Raw genomic sequence first — 20,104 nt, 5'->3', positions numbered from 1 at the left:
ACCCTATTCCTTATGGGCCCTGGTCAAAAGTAGTGCACTATATAAGGAGTGTGATCTCATTTCGGACGCACCCATGCATCCCCAATGTCTAGCACCCACCTTGGTGACCTTGGACTTTTCCTACAATCAGAGTGCAGATCATCATGTAAACAAACTGTCTGAGTGAGGCTGTACTGTGACAGCGTGGTTCCCTGGAACGCGTCACTTCCTCTGTGTCCTTGATGGCGGTGGCGTGATTGAGAAGGTGGTAAGATTGTGGACCTTGAAGGACAAGACTTTAAACTTCATATGACAGGATTATGGTCTGGCTGCCACGTAGGACCACAGAGATACAGTATGTCTCACTAGAACTACACTGTATTGCAGGGATAGGCAACTAGATTCACCCTCGGAACGATTTTTGTCGGAGAGGATGGCCCGGACATAATTAGAATAATTTGTACATTGCGAATTAACCAACTAAGCCCAATAAGAGATTGTATTTGAAAATACAATAATTTCATCATACCTTGATTACATTGAGACACGATCGCTTATGTCTTATGTTATGTTGGTGGGCCAAAATATATCACTCACGGGCCAGTTGTGCCCCACGGGCCGCCAGTTGCAGACCCTACTGTATGGGCTACTGAGCAACACTGGTACGTACACAGGGACATGGAGCTTTTAGCTGGGATGGGGCATATCGTTGGATGGAGGGTATACTTTACACTGTAGTGTTTCAAAGCTCACAAACCCATAGAGAGATATACAGTATATATGACTAGATCAAATAAAATGTTATTGGTCCTATGCAGTTGAAGTCAGAAGTGTAGATACACCTTAGTCAAATACATTTAAACTCAGTTTTTCACAATTCCTGACATTCACCACCTAGGGGTGGCCCATTAGGAAGTCCAGGACCTAGTTGCACAGTGCAAGGTTCAGATCCTGGGCCCCGAGCTTGGAGGGTACAATGGTGTTGAATGCTGAGCTATAGTCAGTGAGGTATTCCTCTTGTCCAGATGGGATAGGGCAGTGCGATGGCGATTGCATCGTCTGTGGATCTATGAGGGTGGTAAACAAATTGAAGAGGGTCTAGGGTGTCTGGTATGGTAGAGGTGATATGCTCCTTGACTAGAAGTGAGTGCTATGGGGCAATAGTCCATTTAGTTCAGTTACCTTTGCTTTCTTGGGTACAGGAACAATGGTGGACATATTGAAGCAAGTGGGGACAGCAGACTGGGATAGGGAAATAATTAATATGTCCGTAAACATTCTAGCCAGCTGGTTTGCGCGTGTCCTGAGGATCCGGCTAGCGATGCCGCCTGGGCCGGCAACCTTGTGAGGGTTAACACGTTTTAAATGTCTTACTCACGGCCACGGAGAAGGAGAGCCCACAGTCTTTGGTAGCGGGCCGCGTCGGTGGCACTGTTTTATCCTCAAAGCGGGCAAAGAAGTTGTTTAGCTTGTCTGGAAGCAAGACGTCGGTGTCCGGGACGTGGCAGGTTTTCCCTTTTTAGTCCGTGATTGTCTGTAGACCCTGCCACATACGTCTCATGACTGAACCGTTGAATTGCAACTCCACTTTGTCTCTGTACTGTGACTATAACCAAATATAATTATATTGGGGGGTAATACGGTCGGCATTTGATTGTGAGGTATTCTAGTTCCTTGTCTAGTTTTGAGTTTCTGTGTGTTAATACAATCACACCATGAGTATTTAATCATGAAAGATACACTACCGCCTTTCTTCTTCCCGGAGAGTTCTTTATTCTTGTCTGCGCGATGTACTGAGAACCCAGATGGCTGTATAGATTGGGACAGTAGATTAGTATGTTACAATCCCTGAAGGAGATCCTCGTCCTGAGCCCGTCTACTTTATTATCCAGAGACTGAACGTTAGCGAGTAATATACTCTGGAGCAGTGCATGGTGTGCACGCCTCCTGAGTCGGACTAGAAGTCCACTTAGAATACCTCTTCTCCGCCGGTGGTGTTTTGGAGCAGCCTCTGGAATAAGTTAAATTGCCCTGGGGGGTACGAACAAGGATCCAATGCGGGAAAGTCGTATTCCTGGTCGTAATGCTGGTGAGTCACCACTGCTCTGATATCCCAAAGTTCTTTCCGGCTGTATGTAATAACACAAAACTAATTCTGGGCTAATAATGTGAGAAATAACAAACACAAAAAAACTAAATATTACAAATGTGCTTAGGAGCTAGAAACAGACCTGCCGTATCTGTCAGCGACATCTTACTTTAAAATCGATTCAGTTGCAGTTCCAGTTCAGAAGACTTGAAACCATTTTTGTTTCAAACCAAACTTAACAGATAATGCAAATCTACCAAGCTTTCCTAAAATGACTCATAACACTACCAACACAAGGCCATGTGAAGGTCAGTGCACCAATCAAAGCTGTCTTCTGACTAGATCACAAAACGGTGCATTGGTCGCAGAAATCATTAAAGAACAGATCAAAGAAAAATCTGCCTGTATTCGTATATTGCCCTCTATCTCTTTGTTAAATACGTCCTCACAGCCAGGTATCCTGGGCTGGTGGGTGTTTGTTCACAATGTGAGTCTCTCTATCTGGGGGAATTCAAAATGGAGGCCCCCCTGTGACTGAATCGATTTAACATGTGCTAATGAGCATGAAACAGCTGTATCAATCAAAACCAAATGCTGCAATTTCCGGAAGACGTAAACAAGTTTTTTCTTGCGCTGTAGGAAGGTACATTTGGATTCATGTTATGTATGAAACTGTATGTTTACTGTGTGAATGACCCATGTCAGCATTCAAACATGTTCTCTTGCAGCATGATAAAATCATTATATTAATCTTTACTCCAGAAAAAAAACAGCCTACAATGTTTCACATGTTCTTTATTATTATTATTATTGACCTAACCCGACTAGCCATCACTGGGGGTCTGAAATGTCAACTGATGGAACACTTCATTTTTTTCTCTTTGATGCTAAATATATCCTGTGGTCCTAGGCAAAACCCTGACATTATAGAGTAGTTCATTCCAGAATGTTCTTTTTAAAAGCAAACAGGCTGTGGGATCAGCCTAATCAACCCCAACATTTAACATCTGTGTTAGAGGTTGACACCAATCTGACCTCCAGTCTGTTACGTGCAACCAGACACTCGGACCCCCTGCAGTTTGCACTCATCTTCTCCCTTCCTCGCTCGTTCATTCCTCGTACCCTCCCTCCCTCTTCATGGATTGTGATTTCACTGCTGAGGGAAATGGGGTTACTGGGCTCTTGTTCAGGGCCATTAAGGGCCAGAGTCCCACAACTGGATCAGGGTTGTTTTTTCTGTCAACACACACCAGGGTTTGACTGAGGCCAAAGAGAAGAGCATGGCACAGTGGGGTGTGGGTGGGACCCCTGGTACCAGGATGTTAACCTTTCATACAGAAATTAAAGTTGCATGATATTGCCTGACATTCAACAGAATAGAGGGGTAAGGAGAGAGGGGGAGGAAATGGCAATGCTGTATGTCTCTCATGACAGTCTTATACAGTCAGGTCCAAGAACTGTTTGCACCCTTGATAAAGATGAGCAAAAAAAGACTATAAAATAAATACAAATACTGAGCTATATTGTATGCTAAAAAAAGGAGGAAATTAGATTTTATACTAATACAATTGCTCAGAGAAAGAGATTTTGTAGTACTTTTTTTTCTCAAAAAGATAGTTGTCAAAATGATTGGCACTCCTAAAGATTCTTATAAATATAAACAAACAATTACATCTCCATTAACATTCTACTTTTTTAAGTTGACCTCAGTATAATAAACTGTATTGTGACCTTCCATGGCTTCCTGCTTCACTGTGGTGTAAAAATGAGGTAAAATCTTTGTCATCAAAGATGGAACCGTGGTGAACTTTCCTGGTATTGGACCCATGTGTATCTTGTCCCCACGCACAATGAGGAAGATATTTTGTGAGGCAAAGTAAATTAGAATGGACAAAGTTGGAGAATTACAGAACTTGGTCGTATCTTCAGATCTACAATTAGACGCAATCTACAATGCCTCACGTTAAAGGGTCAGTGTTCTTTGTTTTTATTTGAAAACCAGGAAGTGAACCCTCATCACTGCTCAGTTGATACCATAGGTGACACACCGGCCCGGTGTCTAGGACACACGTCCTCTTCTTTCTCTTTTGTTCTTCCCTCTCCTGTTTTTTTCTCTTGTTATTCTAGGTCAGGGATCATCAACTAGATTCAGCCTTGGGATGTTTTTTTTCTTGAGCGGATGGTCGAGGGGCCGGTACATAATTACAAATAATTTGTAGGCTGCAAATGGACACCAAGAAGCCCAAACAGATATATTATTTGACTAAAACTATCATTTCAAACCTTGCTTACATTTGGATATGATCACGTCTCTCTATTATACATGGGAAGTACTTGAGAACAAATTTCCAAAATTAAAATCACTTGGAGCTGATTTCCTGGTGTTTTTACTTTTTTTTAATGTCCAACAATGAAAATTCCCCCCCCCAAAATCTCTCTCAAATTTTTTTTTTTTCTCAGTAAACTTGGGGCGATAAAAATAAAACCATCGCGGGCCAAATTCAGCTAGCGGGCTTGCCAGGTAAAGAACCCTGTTCTAGCGTTTAACATACTTGGCCATCTAGGGATTTAGTTGCAGGGCTGTCAGAGGTAAAAAATAATAATATATAAATAAATAAAAATACTAATTGTTTGTAATGAGTTATCCAGATTAACATGGTAATGGTGTTGTTGCAGCAACAATACATAACATTTAACCCAATGAAGGTGAACGAGAAAGAAGGAAAGAGCAGAATGGGAAATAATAACAACACATCTCCTTTACTCTCCTCTCCTGCAGTATTTACTGCATTTTTACTTATCCTAGTCATGGTCTCCTTATTTTATTAAAACTAGCTTTTAAAAGTCTCCCGGCTACTGCAAAACGATCTTCAACAGAGTTCCTTTAACCAGACCACATATGTCTGTCTGTCTCTGCATCTTCTCGTCTGTCTGTCTCTGCATCTTCTCGTCTGTCTGTCTGTCTGTCTGTCTGTCTGTCTGTCTGTCTGTCTGTCTGTCTGTCTGTCTGTCTGTCTGTCTGTCTGTCTGTCTCTGCATCTTCTCGTCCTTCCTTCCTTCCTTCCTTCCTTCCTTCCTTCCTTCCTTCCTTCCTTCCTTCCTTCCAACCTTGGGTAAGGTTCTTCACCGGCTCAGAAAACTCAGTAGACCTTACTGTTGCTACCTACCCAAGGCCCTATTAAAAAACATATTGAGATGGAACACACACAGTGTTGTGGCAAGGATAGGTGGATTGATTGTAAAAAATATGCTTATAAGAGGGCCTCGACCTTGCTTATGAAATCCAAATTTGACAATTTATCTTCCATTAAATAAGATGTATCGGTGGCCTGTGTTTTTATAGGTAGGCTTGTACACACGGCTATGATGGAACTTTATTGAGCTTGACTGTTTTTTGTCTATTTTGGAAATGAAAACTGTTTTCATGCCCTGAACTAACTCTCTCTTTCTTCTCTCGCGCTTCTCTTATTCTCTGTTCTCTTGCTTAGACCTCTCTTTTCTCCTCTTTCGTTTCTTCTTGCTCACACACACTTTCCTTCTTCTTTTTCTCCAGAGAGGAGCTGCAGGGGTTTGTGGGTAAAGGAACCCTGAACCATCTGAAAGTGTGTTTCTCGCGAGACACTCAGATGGGGACAGAGACCAAGACAGGTCCTAGATACGTCCAACATAACCTGCTCCTCCATGCCAAAGATCTCACCAACCTCCTCCTCAAGGAGAATGGATACCTCTACGTCTGCGGGTGAGCTTAGGTTTGATGGTGATGATGATGTCAATAGGAAAACCATGGAATAGTCTGGTTCATTATTTTAGTGGCTGTGGATCTGGATTTACTGACTTAATTACTTTGCTCCCACAGTGATGCTAAGAACATGGCTAAAGACGTGAACGAAACCCTGATAGAGATGGTATCAGCAGAGCTTCAGCTGGATAAACTAGATGCCATGAAGACATTGGCTGGACTCAGGGAGGAGAAACACTATTTACAGGACATATGGTGCTGAGTGGATGAATCTAAAACATATCTTATGTCACAGACCGAACATATCCATATAGAATTTTAGTGGGCCATTCATTTCCTTTAAGCAACACAAGCTGACCATATGGATTGGGTTGCATGTTGTTCCTCTTGCCTCATAGCACCTGACCATAAACTTCATAAACTGACCATAGAAGATTGAGTTTCAAGTACTGTAGTTGTTTTATAGTGGAATTATGCAAGACTAACACACTGCCTGTTTAGCTTACTCCTCATCCTACTTCACATTCTCGTCTTCCAATACTTTTTTTGCTGTGTGCAAAAATGTGTCCAAAATACAAAAGGTGTGTTTGCTTAAACAGGTTTAAAGGCCTCTGATGTATTTCTTATGCTCACTGTATGATGATAATGAGTGATATGGTGGGTGAAACCTATCTTGGCCCGCGTACAAGACAAGATGAAACCCATTCAGAGATAACGATCAAAGGTGATGCATTTTGATTGATATGGCATGATTGTGTTTTTAATTAGAGAATAATTCAATTGTTCAAGGTGACTTTCCTCACTAGATGAAGCTGTAGTCGGTGGTTAGTTAATTGAAGGCTATGGGCCTTCCACCGTACGTACCCTAGAGAGACTTCTCAGAATTAAATCTTCAGACACTGCTAGTCTTTTTATATCAGCAGGCCTCTCGTCAGGATGGGAGAGGGAAAAGATGTTGACAGTCTCCACAGCTGGGCTAGACTGGGCTGGGGCTCTGTATGAGAATGGATGACAACATCACACTCAATAAAGCTTTGCCAAGTAAACAAATCAATTTCTTCTTGTCTGTCAGAGGAAAGTTTAGGCCTGTCCATGAGGTCGGACCGGGGTGGAGAATTGTGTTACGGACTGGACAAATTGGAGGAATTTCAAACACAGTTCAATGAATACCAGAGCGGATTGGACGTTATCAATAAGTCTCGGCCACTTTCTCCTGCTGCTCCACTTTGTCAGAGGATCATCATATCAGTAGTGGTGGTTTGAAACCGTTGTCCCTGCAGCCTGGATGCCTGTCTCACTGTCTGCTTTAGCCAACTCCTTTTGTTGCCATGACAACATGAGACCCGAGGGTCATATGGAATGATACAGGCTATGAGTCTACGAGGTCATCGTACTGTATAGACGTCACTAAACCGTGATGAGGTAATTTGTATTTTCATGCACAAAATGTCTTTGGCCAAAAGATTTGGTTGAAGCTGAGACGAGCTGGCATCCAGGCTGAGTGTCAGGGAGGAATTACAGGCTGCAAGTCACCAAGGCTGTTTTCTAAACGTCACTGAATAAGGTGGAAAGGAGTTGGGTATTGAATGTGATGAATGGTATTTTCATTGATCCACAATCCACAAACGTTATCATGCAGCTATCATTCTTAACCCAAGGCTGAATTATAATTTTTTATTTTTTATTATTATTATTTTTTTTTGGGGGGCAAATGTCAGTAGGCCTTGGTAGCTAGAGAACAATTTATCATCCCCTGCAAAAGGACAAAAGATAAGTTAAGCAATCGCTTTGTCTGCTAAAAGGTGAGAAAAGTTGTTGTTTTAGTGAGAGAAGGAAGTAAGGTTCAGGCTCTTCTCCACACGCGTGCTTGACGAACACACACAACACATACACATGCTTAAGCTTGATTAATGGCACCAAGCTCACCCAGTGTGTAATAAACAAGAGGGGAAACTTTAATCAAGTTTGGCCTCGTCTTTGACAAAGCAACACCCCCTGAACATCGTCGCTGCTGACTGGGTTTTTGGGGAAGGCGCATCACTCTTCGCCTACTCCTTATTTACCTAGCCTATTCGCATCCCTTCACCCCCACCTGAAAAATGACCCTCATCTGAAGACGGAGAGCCTCGCGGATCCTCCGGCCCCGTCATGGCCACCGCGCAGTAAGGACTGATGAAGTTTTAAATTACAGTTTCTTAATTAAAAAGGTTCAAGGTGCCTTTTCCGTCTGCAGTGAGAGGCGAGACGCAAAGAGGTAATCGAAATAAATCAGACAAAGAGAGAGAGCTAGGCGCTAGTGAGGACTGGAGGATAATGCTATGATAGATCTGTGTAGTTAAGAATGGCGTAAATGAGGCAGAAAGATGTATATGGAAGGTAATGACTCATTAGGTGGAAGTGCAGAGTGAAGTAGCGTGGGGGATGTAGTTGGGTTCTCAGGTTGTTCGGGGGTACAAGAAATGTGTTACCGTACAAACAAACTTCAACCCAATACAGTGGGTGCAGATGGGGGATATTGAATGTTCAAGTGCCAATCTTTCCCATTGATTTGGTGATTGAAGCCTGCAGTTATCTTCTGATGCTCATCCCCTGGCCTTATGCCCGTAAAGCTCCAATGCAGCTGTTTTTATCTCAATATCAAATCATTTCTGGGTAACCATTAAGCACTGTGATAGTTTTCAATAAACTGGTCCAAAAAAAAGGGCAATTTCTCGAGCAAGAATTTTGCTAGTACTGTATGGAAGTAGTCTAAGTGGAGAAAAATGACACAAAAAAACTGTTATTGGAAGAGGTTTGGAACTCTTTTATTAACTAATTTACCGCATGGTGATGTCACCATGGAAAGCCTAAACTCAGGCAGTCTTTTCAAACAGCTCTTACACTAAAAGGGCATTATCATACTTTTCACAATTTCACAGTATTATTCCAACCTCATAGTGTGGAAATATATATAAAATAGGTAAATCATATATTTGACTGCACTGGGCCTTTAAACTTCTAGGACCGAGGAGGACACACTCAGTTCTCAGACTGAAGTGCAATGGGAAATGTCTACTCTGTGGTCTGCTCCATCATTTAAAACAAACATACAAATACTGCTAGATCCAGCTTGACTCTAGAGAGAGCGCCAACTGTACACACACTGATGTTCACTCCAGCATCTTTCAAGAAAGACCAGAGGCGACAAAAAAAAGGCTGTTGTGATATTGCGTTTCCTGCGCTGTTCTGATTTCGCTGTGGAAACTGGAAAATGTATGTTTTATATTCCAGGGCTTTCTGTTAATCAACGGCAGATGCCTCCAGTCCACAAAGAATCGAGTAAACATTTGCTGTAATTGAGGCTGGTAGATTGAGGATGAATTCAATAACAAGTCCCATCTCCCAACCCTCCTAAGCTTTTAAAGATGGTTTTCATTTATGAAGTTACCTTACTATGGTAATAGACAAATACAGTATGTGACAACCATCGTAATATGTGGTCTTAACATACTGCACTGAGGTATATACTACACACAACTCCTCACAATGAAGTAGGATTTACCTCTTGATATACAGTGCTATAGGCAGTCGTAAAACACCTGGTGTGAACATTCATCTTCTATATTCTAGTCGCACGCATGTATTTGTCCCAAATGATGGCACAAGGAACTGAATATGGATGTATCTCTAAAACAAACACCTCTCATTGCTTCTTAATTCTTACACAATAGCAAAGTAAAAACACTAAACTCAGCAAACCCAAAAAACAACAACTCGCATTGCCCCAATTATATTTTCAGCTAGGAACACTCTCAATCATCATTAGTCAAAGACAAAACCCAAATTAAACATAAATCGTTTTAGCGTGTACAAACTTTGGGCAGCGAGTGGCGGTCGAATGTGTGTTTCCCAAGATTGACGACATCCTGCGTCCTGACAGACATAATGACTTATGCAAATGAGTGATTAATTGGATTTCAGAGAGATTAGTGTGTTGGGCAGTGAGGGACGTGCTAAGACTGAGGGATGGACAGTGTGTGTCTGCGCGAGAGAGAGAAAGTGTAATTATGTTCTATCTATTACCGGGTATATTTAAAAGAAAATCTGTTCACTCAATAAACTGCTTTCCCCTACTTCTAGTATGTTCAGATGAACTCTATTCTAAAATCCTACCAGCAGGACTATGTGCTCTTTAGCCCTTTAGCTCATCACCACACATATTGACCCCCCCTGTCTCAGCCTCCAGTATTTATGCTGCAGTAGTTTGTGTCGGGGGGCTAGGGTCAGTGTGTTATATCTGGAGTACTTCTCCTGTCCTATCCGGTGTCCTGTGTGAATTTAAGTATGCTCTCTCTAATTATCTCTTTCTTTCGGAGGACCTGAGCCCTAGGACCATGCCTCAGGACTACCTGGCATGATGACTCCTTGCTGTCCCCAGTCCACCTGGCTGTGCTGCTGCTCCAGTTTTAACTGTTCTGCCTGTGATTATTATTATTTAACCATGCTGGTCATTTATGAACATTTGAACGTCTTGGCCATGTTCTGTTATAATCTCCACCCGGCACTGCCAGAAGAGTGGCCACCCCACATAGCCTGGTTCCTCTCTCGGTTTCTTCCTAGGTTTTGGCCTTTCTAGGGAGTTTTTCCTAGCCACCGTGTTTCTACACCTGCATTGCTTGCTGTTTGGGGTTTTAGGCTGGGTTTCTGTACAGCACTTTGCGATATCAGCTGATGTACGAAGGGCTATATAAATAAATTTGATTTGATTTGACATATTAGCATTTAAACAGAGAGCTTTAGAGCAGTCTCTCTCTGTTGCTCTCTCCCTGCTCTCTTTCTCTTTGTTGCTCTCTCCCTTGCTCTCTTTCTCTCTGTTGCTCTCTCCCCTGCTCTCTTTATCTTTGTTGCTCTCTCCCCTGCTCTCTTTCTCTCTGTTGCTCTCTCCCTTGCTCTCTTTCTCTCTGTTGCTCTCTCCCCTGCTCTCTTTCTCTCTGTTGCTCTCTCCCTTGCTCTCTTTCTCTCTGTTGCTCTCTCCCTTGCTCTCTTTCTCTCTGTTGCTCTCTCCCCTGCCCTCTTTCTCTCTGTTGCTCTCTCCCCTGCTCTCTTTCTCTCTGTTGCTCTCTCCTCTACTCTTTTTCTCTCTTTCTCTGTTGCTCTCTCCTTCTCTACCTCTCCCCCCTTTCACGCTCCTCTCTCTCTCTCTCTCTCTCTCTCTCTCTCTCTCTCTCGATTCAAAGGGGCTTTATTATATATGATTTTTTTGTCATTTAGCAGATGCTCTTATCCAGAGCGACTTACAGTAGTGAGGGCATACATTGTTGTACTTTTTCATTCTTGGCATGGGAAGCATACAGTGTATTCAGAAAGTATTTAGACAGCCTTATTCTAAAATGGTTGGAATGCAAAAATGTCCTCAATCTACACACAGTACCCCATAATGACAAAACAAGAACAGATTTTGAGAAATATTCAGACCCTTTGCTATGAGTCTTGAAATTGAGATCAGGTGCATCCTGTTTCCATTGATCATCTTTGAGATGTTTCTACAACTTGATTGGAGTCCACCTGTGGTAAATTAAATTGATTGGACATGATTTGGAAAGGCACATACCTGTCTATGTAAGGTCCCACAGTTGACAGTGCATGTAAGAGCAAAAACCAAGCCATGAGGTCGAAGAAATTTGTCTGTAGAGCTCCGAGACAGGATTGTGTCGAGGCACAGATCTGGGGGAAGGTTACCAAAAAATGTCTGCAGCCTCTCAATAGCAAGGCTATGTTCACCGAGTCTGTACATAGTCAAAGCTTTTCTTAATTTCTAGTCAGTCACAGTGGTCAGGTACTCTTTTTTTTATTAATTCTTTCCAATGTGTAAAGTAATTATCTTTCTGTTTTCTCATGATTTGCTTGAGTCTAATCGTGTTGCTCTGTGGGTACTGTTTGTGAATAGAGCCCCAGAACCAACTGGCTGAGGGGTCTCTTCTCTAGGTTCATCTCTCTGTAGGTGTTGGCTTTGTTATGGATGGTTTGGGAGTCACTTCCTTTTAGATGGTTGTAGAATTTAACATCTCTTTTCTGGATGTTGATAATTAGTGGGTATCATACTAATTCTGCTCTGCATGCATTATTTGGGGTTTTAAGTTGTATATGGAATATGTTTTCGCAGTCTCAATTTGGTGTTGGACACATTATGGGACTTCTTGGTTGCTGAGTGGTCCCCGGACCTCATAACCATGGAGGGCAATGGGTTCTATAACTGATTCAAGTATTTTTAGCCAGATCCTAATAGGGATGTCAAATATAATGTTATTTTGATGGCGTAGATGGCCCTCCTTGCCTTGTCTCTCAGATCGTTCACAGCTTTGTGGAAGTTACTTGTGGTGCTGATGTTTAGGCCAAGGTAGGTATAGGTCTTTGTGTGTTCTAACGCAACGGTGTCTAGATTAAATTTGTAGCCCTGGCAACTGGACCTTTTTTGGAACACAATTTTTGTTTTACTGAGAGATTCACTGTCAGGTCCCAAGTCTGACAGAATCTTTGGGGAAATTTAGGTGCTGCTATAGGCCCTTGGTTGGGTACAGACGCACCAGATAATCCGCAAACAGTAGACATGACTTCAAAGTCTAGTAGGGTGAGGCCGGGTGCTGCAGACCGTTCTAGTACCCTCGCCAATTCATTGATATATATGTTGAAGAGGGTGGGGCTTAAGCTGCATCCTTTTTCACCCCACAGTCCTGAAGAAAGAAACTTGTGTTGTTTTGCCAATTTTATGTGTTTGTGTACATTGATTTTATTATGTTATAAATTTATACAGCAGACCATCATCCCATATTGAGTCAAAAGTTTTTTTGAAATAAACAAACCATGACAACATTTTGTTTTGGTTTATTTGCTTGTCAATTGTGATGTGCAGGGTAAATACGTGGTCTGTCGCATGGGAATTTGGTAAAAAGCCAATTTGACATGTTTGATAATGCAGCGTATTTTCCCTAGGTTGCCGGAAGTAGCCGGGGTCGAATTTGTCAACATTGTTGTGGATTGGGATGATCAGTCCTTGGTTCCAAATATTGGGGAAGATGCCATAGTTGAGCATGATAAAGAGTTTAGACATCAAAGCCAAACCAGTTGGAATCTGTTTGTATATTTTATATTTCAATTAGGAGACCATCAACACCACAGGCTTTTTTTGGTTGTAGGGTTTGTATTTTGTCCTGTAGTTCATTCAATGTAATTGGATAATCCAGTAGGTTCTGGTAGTCTTTAATGGTGGTTTCTAAGATTTGTAATTCATCATGTACTGTATATGTTTTTGCTATTTGTTCTTTGTTATAGGGCAAAAAGGAGAAGTGGTTTCCATTTTGGATAGATATTGTAGCTCTTCGTGTTGTTGGTTTAATGTGTTCCAATTTTCCCAAAGTGGTTAGATTCTTCAATTACATAGAGATGATTTCTGACATGCTGTTCCTTCTTTTTTCATAGTGTATTTCTGTACTTTTTAGTGTTTCACTATTGTGAATTTGTATGTTTATGGGTCTGTTTTTGGTTGGATAGGTTTCTCAATTTCTTTCATAGGCTTTGCATTCATCAAACCCTTTGTCATTGTTGTTCATTTTCTTACATTGTCTGCTTGAAATGTTATGATTTTATAGGGAAGCTGAAAGGTTAAATATGCGGTTTAGGCGTCCTACTGCCAGGTTAACACCTTCACAATTGCAGTGAAACATTTTGCCCAGGAAGTTGTCTAAATGGGATTGAATTTGTTGTTGCCTAATAGTTTTTGGGTAGGTTTCTACACTACTTTCCTTCATCTATAGCATGTCTTAATAGTATGCAGTTGGTTTTGCTTTGATGTCTCATGATTGATTATTGCTTTGTTCAAGTCGACTGTGATTTTGCTGTGGTCTGATAGGGGTGTCAGTTGACTGACTGTAAACGCCCTGAGAGACTCTGGGTTGAGGTCGGTGATAAAGTAGTCTACAGTACTACTCTAATCAAATGTTATTAGTCGCATACACATGTTTAGCAGATGTTATTGCAGGTGTAGCGAGATGCATGTGTTCCTAGCTTCAACAGTGCAGTAATATCGAACAATACACACATCTAAAAGAATGGAATTAAGAAATAGAAATATTATGATGAGCAATGTCAGAGTCCGGAGTATAAATAAATATGTCGGTGTATATGTACTTGTGTGTGTATATATATATATACACTGTTGTGTCTTTGGCATCATTACATTTGATCAAATAAATTCTCTGTAATTATTATTACGCGATTAAATTAATCATGTAAATTTAATTTACTAGGAAGTTGGGGTACCATGAAAAATCTTCAGATTACAAAGTTATAATTTTCAGAATATAACTCTTCAGATACCTTAATCTCTGATCAATTAGTCTTCTATGAATGAATTGTTCTTTACCTCATGTCAGTCTCATCTGAATGTCGTAATCTGGATAAGAGCGTCTGCTAAATGACTTAAATGTAATGTAAATGTAATTTGTTGGTTATTTTATTTTTTTTATTTCACCTTTATTTAACCATGTATGCCAGTTGAGAACAACTTCTCATTTACAATTGCGACCTGGCCAAGATAAAGCAAAGCAGTGCGACAAAAACATGGAGTTACACATGGGATAAACAAACGTACAGTCAATAACACAGTAGAAAAATCTGTATACAGTGTGCAAAGGATGTAAGGAGGTAAGGCAATATATAGGCCATAGTGGTGAAGTAATTACAATTTAGCAGTTAACACTGGAGTGATAGAATGTGCAGATAAGGATGTGCAAGTAGAACTACTGGTGTGCAAAAGAGCAGAAAAACTAAAACAAATATGGGAATGAGGTAGGTAGTTGGATGGTCTATTTACAGATGGGCTGTGTACAGCTGCAGTGATCGGTAAGCTGTTCTGACAGCTGACGCTTAAATATAGTTAGGGAGAGAGATGTAAGTGTCCAGTTTCAGTGATTGTTTGCAATTCGTTCCAGTCATTGGACGCAGAGAACTGGAAGGAAAGGTGGCCAAAGTGGGTGTTGGCTTTGGGGATGACCTGTGAAATATACCTGCTGGAGCGTGTGCTACGGGTGGGTGTTGCTATGGTGACCAGTGAGCTGAGATAAGGTGGAGTATTACCTAGCAAAGACTTATGACCTGGAGCCAGTGGGTTTGGCGACGAATATGTAGCGAGGACCAGCCAACGAGATCATACAGGTCGCAGTGGTGGGTAGTGTATGGGGCTTTGGTGACAAAACAGATGTCACTGTGATAGACTGCACCCAATTTCCTGAGTAGACTGTTGGAGGCTATTTTGTAAATGACATCGCCGAAGTCAAGGCTCGGCAGGATAGTCATTTTTACGAGGTTATGTTTGGCAGCATGAGTGAAGGGGGGTTTGTTGCGAAAATTTTGGATTAGAGATGCTTACTATGAGTCTGGAAGGAGAATTTACAGTCTAACCAGACACCTAGGTATTTATAGTTGTCCACATATTCTAAGTCAGAACCGTCCAGAGTAGTGATGCTAGTCGGGCCGGCGGGCGGGTGCGGGCAGCGATCGGTTGAAGAGTATGCATTTAGTTTTACTAGCATTTAAGAGCAGTTGGAGGCCACAGAAGGAGTGTTGTATGGCATTGAAGCTCGTTTGGAGGTTTGTTAACACAATGTCCAAAGAAGGGCCAGATGTATACAGAATGGTGTCGTCTGTGTAGAGGTGGATCAAAGAATCACCCGCAGCAAGAGCGGGTATATATCATTGATATATACAGAGAAAAGAGTCGGCCCGAGAATTGAATCCTGTGACACCCCCATAGACTGCCAGAGGTCCGGACAACATGCCCTTCGATTTGACACACTCAACTCTATCTGAGAAGTAGTTAGTGAACCAGGCGAGGCAGTCATTGGAGAAACCAAGGCTGTTGAGTCTGTCGATAAGAATACGGTGATTGACAGAGTCGAAAGCCTTGGCCAGGTCGATGAAGATGGCTGCACAGTACTGTCTTTTATCGATGGCGGTTATTATATTGTTTAGGACATTGAGCGTGGCTGAGGTGCACCCGTGACCAGCTCGGAAACCGGATTACATAGCAGAGAAGGTACGTTGGGATTCGAAATGGTCGGTGATCTGTTTGCCTCGAAGCGAGCATAGCAGTTATTTAGCTCATCTGGTAGGCTCGTGTCACTGGGCTGCTCTTTTCTGTGCTTCCCTTTGTGGTCTGTAATAGTTTGCAAGCCTTGCCACATCCAATGAGCGTCGGAGCCAGTGTAGTACGACTTGATCTTAGTCCTGTATTGGCGCTTTGCCTGTTTGATGGTTCGTCGGAGGGCATAGCGGGATTTCTTATAAGTTTACGGGTTAGAGTCCCGCTCCTTGAACGCGGCAGCTCTACCCTTTAGCTCAGTGCAAATGTTGCCTGTAATCCATGGCTTCTGGTTGGGGTATTACATACAGTCACTGTGGGGACAATGTCCTCTGTGCACTTATTGATAAAGCCAGTGACGGATGTGGTGTACTCCTCAATGCCATCGGAAGAATCCCGGAACATATTCCAGTCTGTGCTAGCAAAACAGTCCTGTAGTTTAGCATCTGCTTCATCTGACCACTTTTTTATTGACCAAGCCACTGGTGCTTCCTGCTTTAATTTTTGTTTGTAGGAGGATAATATTATGGTCAGATTTGCCAAATGGAGGGCGAGGGAGAGCTTTGTACGTGTCTCTGTGTGTGGAGTAAAGGTGGTCTAGAATGTTTTTCCCTCTGGTTACACATTTAACATGCTGATAGAAATTTGGTAAAACTGATTTAAATTCTCCTTTATTAAAGTCCCCGGTCACTAGGAGCGGCGCCTCCCGTTTGCTTATGACGGTATACAGCTCATTGAGTGGGGTTTTAGTGCCAGCATTGGTCCTGTGGGTGGTATGTAGACAGCTTCGAAAATACAGATGAAAACTCTTTAGGTAGATAGTGTGGTCTACAGCTTACCATGAGATACTCTACCTCAGGTGAGCAAAATCCTGAAACTTCTTTAGATATCGTGCACCAGCTGTTGTTTAGAAATATGCATAGGCCCTCGCCCCTTGTCTTACCAGAGGCTGCTGTTCTGTCCTGCCGATAGAGTGTGTAACCTGCCAGCTGTATGTTCTTAATGTCGTTGTTCAGCTACGACTCTGTGAAACATAAGATATTACAGTTTTTAATGTCCCGTTGATAGGATAAACATGCTTTCATTTCGTCCCATTTATTTTCCAGCGATTGAACGTTAGCTAGCAGGACGAAAGTCTAAGGCAGATTAGCCACTCGTCGCCTGATCTTCACAAGGCACCCTGATCTTTTTCTGTGAAATCTCAGTTTCCTTCTCCAACAAGTGATGGGGATTTGGGCCTGGTCGGGTGTCTGTAGTATATCCCTCCCGTCCGACTCATTGAAGAAAAACTCTTAGTCTAATCTGTGGTGAGTAATCGCAGTTCTGATGTCTAGAAGCTCTTTTGGGTCATAAGAGATGGTAGCAGCAACATTATGTACAAAACAAGTTACGAACAACGCGAAAAATAAACAAAATAGCATGTTTGGTTAAGAGCCGATAAGACGGCAGTCATCCCCTCCGGCTTCACCATTGTAACTGTCTGCAAATAGTCTTTGAGGAGTTTTTTTTTTTTTTACTCTTTCCGTGCTTTGTCACTTTTTATTTATTCTCAGTACTGTACTGTGATGACCACTGCACAGGAGGAAGCCATGGAGCAGGTTGCCAAAGAGGCCTTTGCATTTGGGTGGTGTAGGCTGAGATGCTCTACTGCCGTTATTGGGTTCAAGGGCTTTCACGCCTCTCACTTCACACCTCAATGCAAATTGAAATAGCAAGTTTGGTAGCCTTTCAACTTAGCATTCAGGCTTTATAGAGTAAAATAGTTATAGATTATTGTAATGTATTTTACTTCATGGCTTTAGAAGTAGCTTCAGAATGAACATTACTCACTCCGTTTCAGGTTGGATGGTATTTTCAGGTTTCTGTTGTGCTTCTCCTGCTGGTTTTTGGTTCGCTGGATTGACCTTGGAAGTAAAACTCCTTGCTAAAAATCCATGTTTTAGGTTTGATTTGGAGTGAAGGTTATGTTGTAGAGGGTAGTATCTTTTATAAATCCTTGTGAAAAAATCCAAGCTTAACCAACTCTAAACCATTTTTTTTACAGAGCAATTCTGGAGCACATGAGCTTGTGACCTCTCTCTCTTTCTGTCTCTCTCTCCTCTTTAAGACATTTATAAGCAGCTAACAGGCCAGTCTAATCCTGCCCATGTCCACATAAGCAGCTAGGATTGGAGACTCATAGTGACTCACCATGAGATGGAGTCATCACGGACCAGCTTAATGTCCAGGGCAGAGAGAGAGAGAGAGAGAGAGAGAGAGAGAGTGGGTGGGTGGGTGGGTGATGACGTAGACTCATCAGTGCTGATTTCATGTCAAGGGCAGAAAAAAGGGGTAGACAGAGTGAGAGAGGCAGGCAGAGAGAGGCGATACATACAAGACATGGAGAGGGAGAGAGAACAAAGAATGTTTAGAGACAAGTGGTGAGAGTGGAAAAACTGCTTCAAACGCTCTCTGTTATGTCATCTATCAATGTGTTTACCTGACCGCAGGAGGGGGCGGTAGTTTCACCTGAACCTCCCTTCATACACCTCTCCCCTGCAGAGACACTAGGTTGGACACATGCACACACACACACAGTTGGGTAAACAAGCACAGGGACAATGCATCAACACTTAAATATCATGCTGGAGAGAGAGAGAGTGTGTGTGTGTGTGTGTGTGTGTGTGTGTGTGTGTGTGTGTGTGTGAGTATGCATGCGTGTGTGTGTGTGTGTGTGTATATATATGTGTGGTACTGTATAACTATTCAGAGTAGGAAGCATTCCTTGATACCTTGCCCATTACACACTTGAAGACAGCAAGGCTTTGGAAGGAGGCTGTGAGAATAGCAGAAATTACTTTCTAATATCTGAGTGATGCCTTTCATTTTGTCATGGGCAAATATAAGTAATTTCTCATTCACTGAGATACACACATGCATGAACACACTCAGAGGTCAGTAGATATCAAATCAAAATAAATCACATTTAATTTGTTAAATGTGCCGAATACAACAGGTGTAGGTAGACCTTACAGTGAAACGCTGACTTCCAAGCCCTTGACCAACAATGCAGTTTTAAGAAAATCCCTAAAAAAGTAAGAGATAAGAATAACAAATAATTAAAGAGCAGCAGTAAATAAAAATAGCAGGGCTATATACAAGTGGAACCGGTACAGAGTCAATGCGTCAATGTGCGGGGGGCAATTCAGGTAATTATGTACATGTAGGTAGAGTTATTAAGTGGCTATGCATAGATAATAAGAGTGGCAGCAGCGTGGAAGAGGGTGGGGGGGGATGCAAGTAGTCCGGTAACACTTGCCGTGCGGAAGCAGAGAGAGCGGTCTATGACTAGGGTGGCTGGACTCTTTGACAATTTTTAGGGCATTCCTCTGACAATGCCTGGTATAGAGGTCCTGGATGGCAGGAAGCTTGGCCCCAGTGATGTACTGGGCCGTACACACTGCCCTCTGTAATGCTTTGCAGTCAGAGGCCGAGCAGTTGCCATACCAGGCAGTGATGCAACCCTTCAGGATGCCCTTCAGGATCTGAGGACACATGCCAAAACTTTTGAGTCTCCTGAGGGGGAATAAATAGGTTTTGTCGTGCCCTCTTCACGACTGTCTTGGTGTGCTTGGACCATGTTAGTTTGTTGGTGAAGTGGACACCAAGGAACTTGAAGTTCTCAACCTGCTCCACTACAGCCCCGTGGATGAGAATGGGGGTGTGCTCGATCCTCTTTTTCCTGTTGTCCCCAATCATCTCCTTTGTCTTGATCATGTTGAGGGAGAGGTTGTTGTCCTTGCACCACACGGTCATGTCTCTGACCTCTTCCCTATAGACTGTCTCATCGTTGTCGGTGATCAGGCCTACCACTGTTGTGTCATCAGCAAACTTAATGATGGTGTTGGAGTCATGCCTGGTCGTGCAGTCATGAGTGAACAGGGAGTACAGGAGGGGACTGAGCACGCACCCCTGAGGGGCCCCCGGGTTGATCAGCTAATGCCAGTTGGTCAGCTCATGCTCGGAGTACACATCCTGGTAATCCGTCTGGCCCTGCGGCCTTGTGAATGTTGACCTGTTTAAAGGTCTTACTCACATCGGCTGCGGAGAGCGTGATCACACAGTGATCCGGAATATCTGATGCTCTCATGCGTGCTTCAATGTTACTTGCCTTGAAACGAGCATAGCAGTTATTTAGCTCGTC

The 20,104-nt window shown here is 42.5% G+C and overlaps 1 protein-coding gene across 8 annotated transcripts in view; it reads left to right on the top strand.

Annotated features, from left to right (window-relative positions):
• LOC118361646 (methionine synthase reductase) overlaps window positions 1–6,857 on the top strand; it is a 35,088-nt gene extending 28,231 nt beyond the window's left edge. For 6 of the 8 annotated variants that reach the window (XM_035741741.2, XM_035741740.2, XM_035741743.2 and 3 more), the window contains exons 14-15: window positions 5,622–5,807; window positions 5,925–6,857. In XM_035741741.2, coding sequence (XP_035597634.1) covers window positions 5,622–5,807; window positions 5,925–6,069 — 331 coding nt within the window. In that variant the 3' untranslated portion in view covers window positions 6,070–6,857. Of the gene's footprint in view, window positions 1–5,556; window positions 5,808–5,924 lie in introns of those variants that run through there. The other 2 variants (XR_008083686.1, XM_052483482.1) reach the window with 2 other exon arrangements.
• The last annotated feature ends 13,247 nt before the right edge of the window (window positions 6,858–20,104 follow it).

The sequence above is a fragment of the Oncorhynchus keta genome, chromosome 28 (genome assembly GCF_023373465.1).
Source record: "Oncorhynchus keta strain PuntledgeMale-10-30-2019 chromosome 28, Oket_V2, whole genome shotgun sequence".
NCBI classification, from domain to species: Eukaryota; Metazoa; Chordata; class Actinopteri; order Salmoniformes; family Salmonidae; genus Oncorhynchus; species Oncorhynchus keta.
The sequence above is the reverse complement of the archived record's forward strand: the minus strand, read 5'-3'. Positions and strand labels throughout refer to the sequence as shown.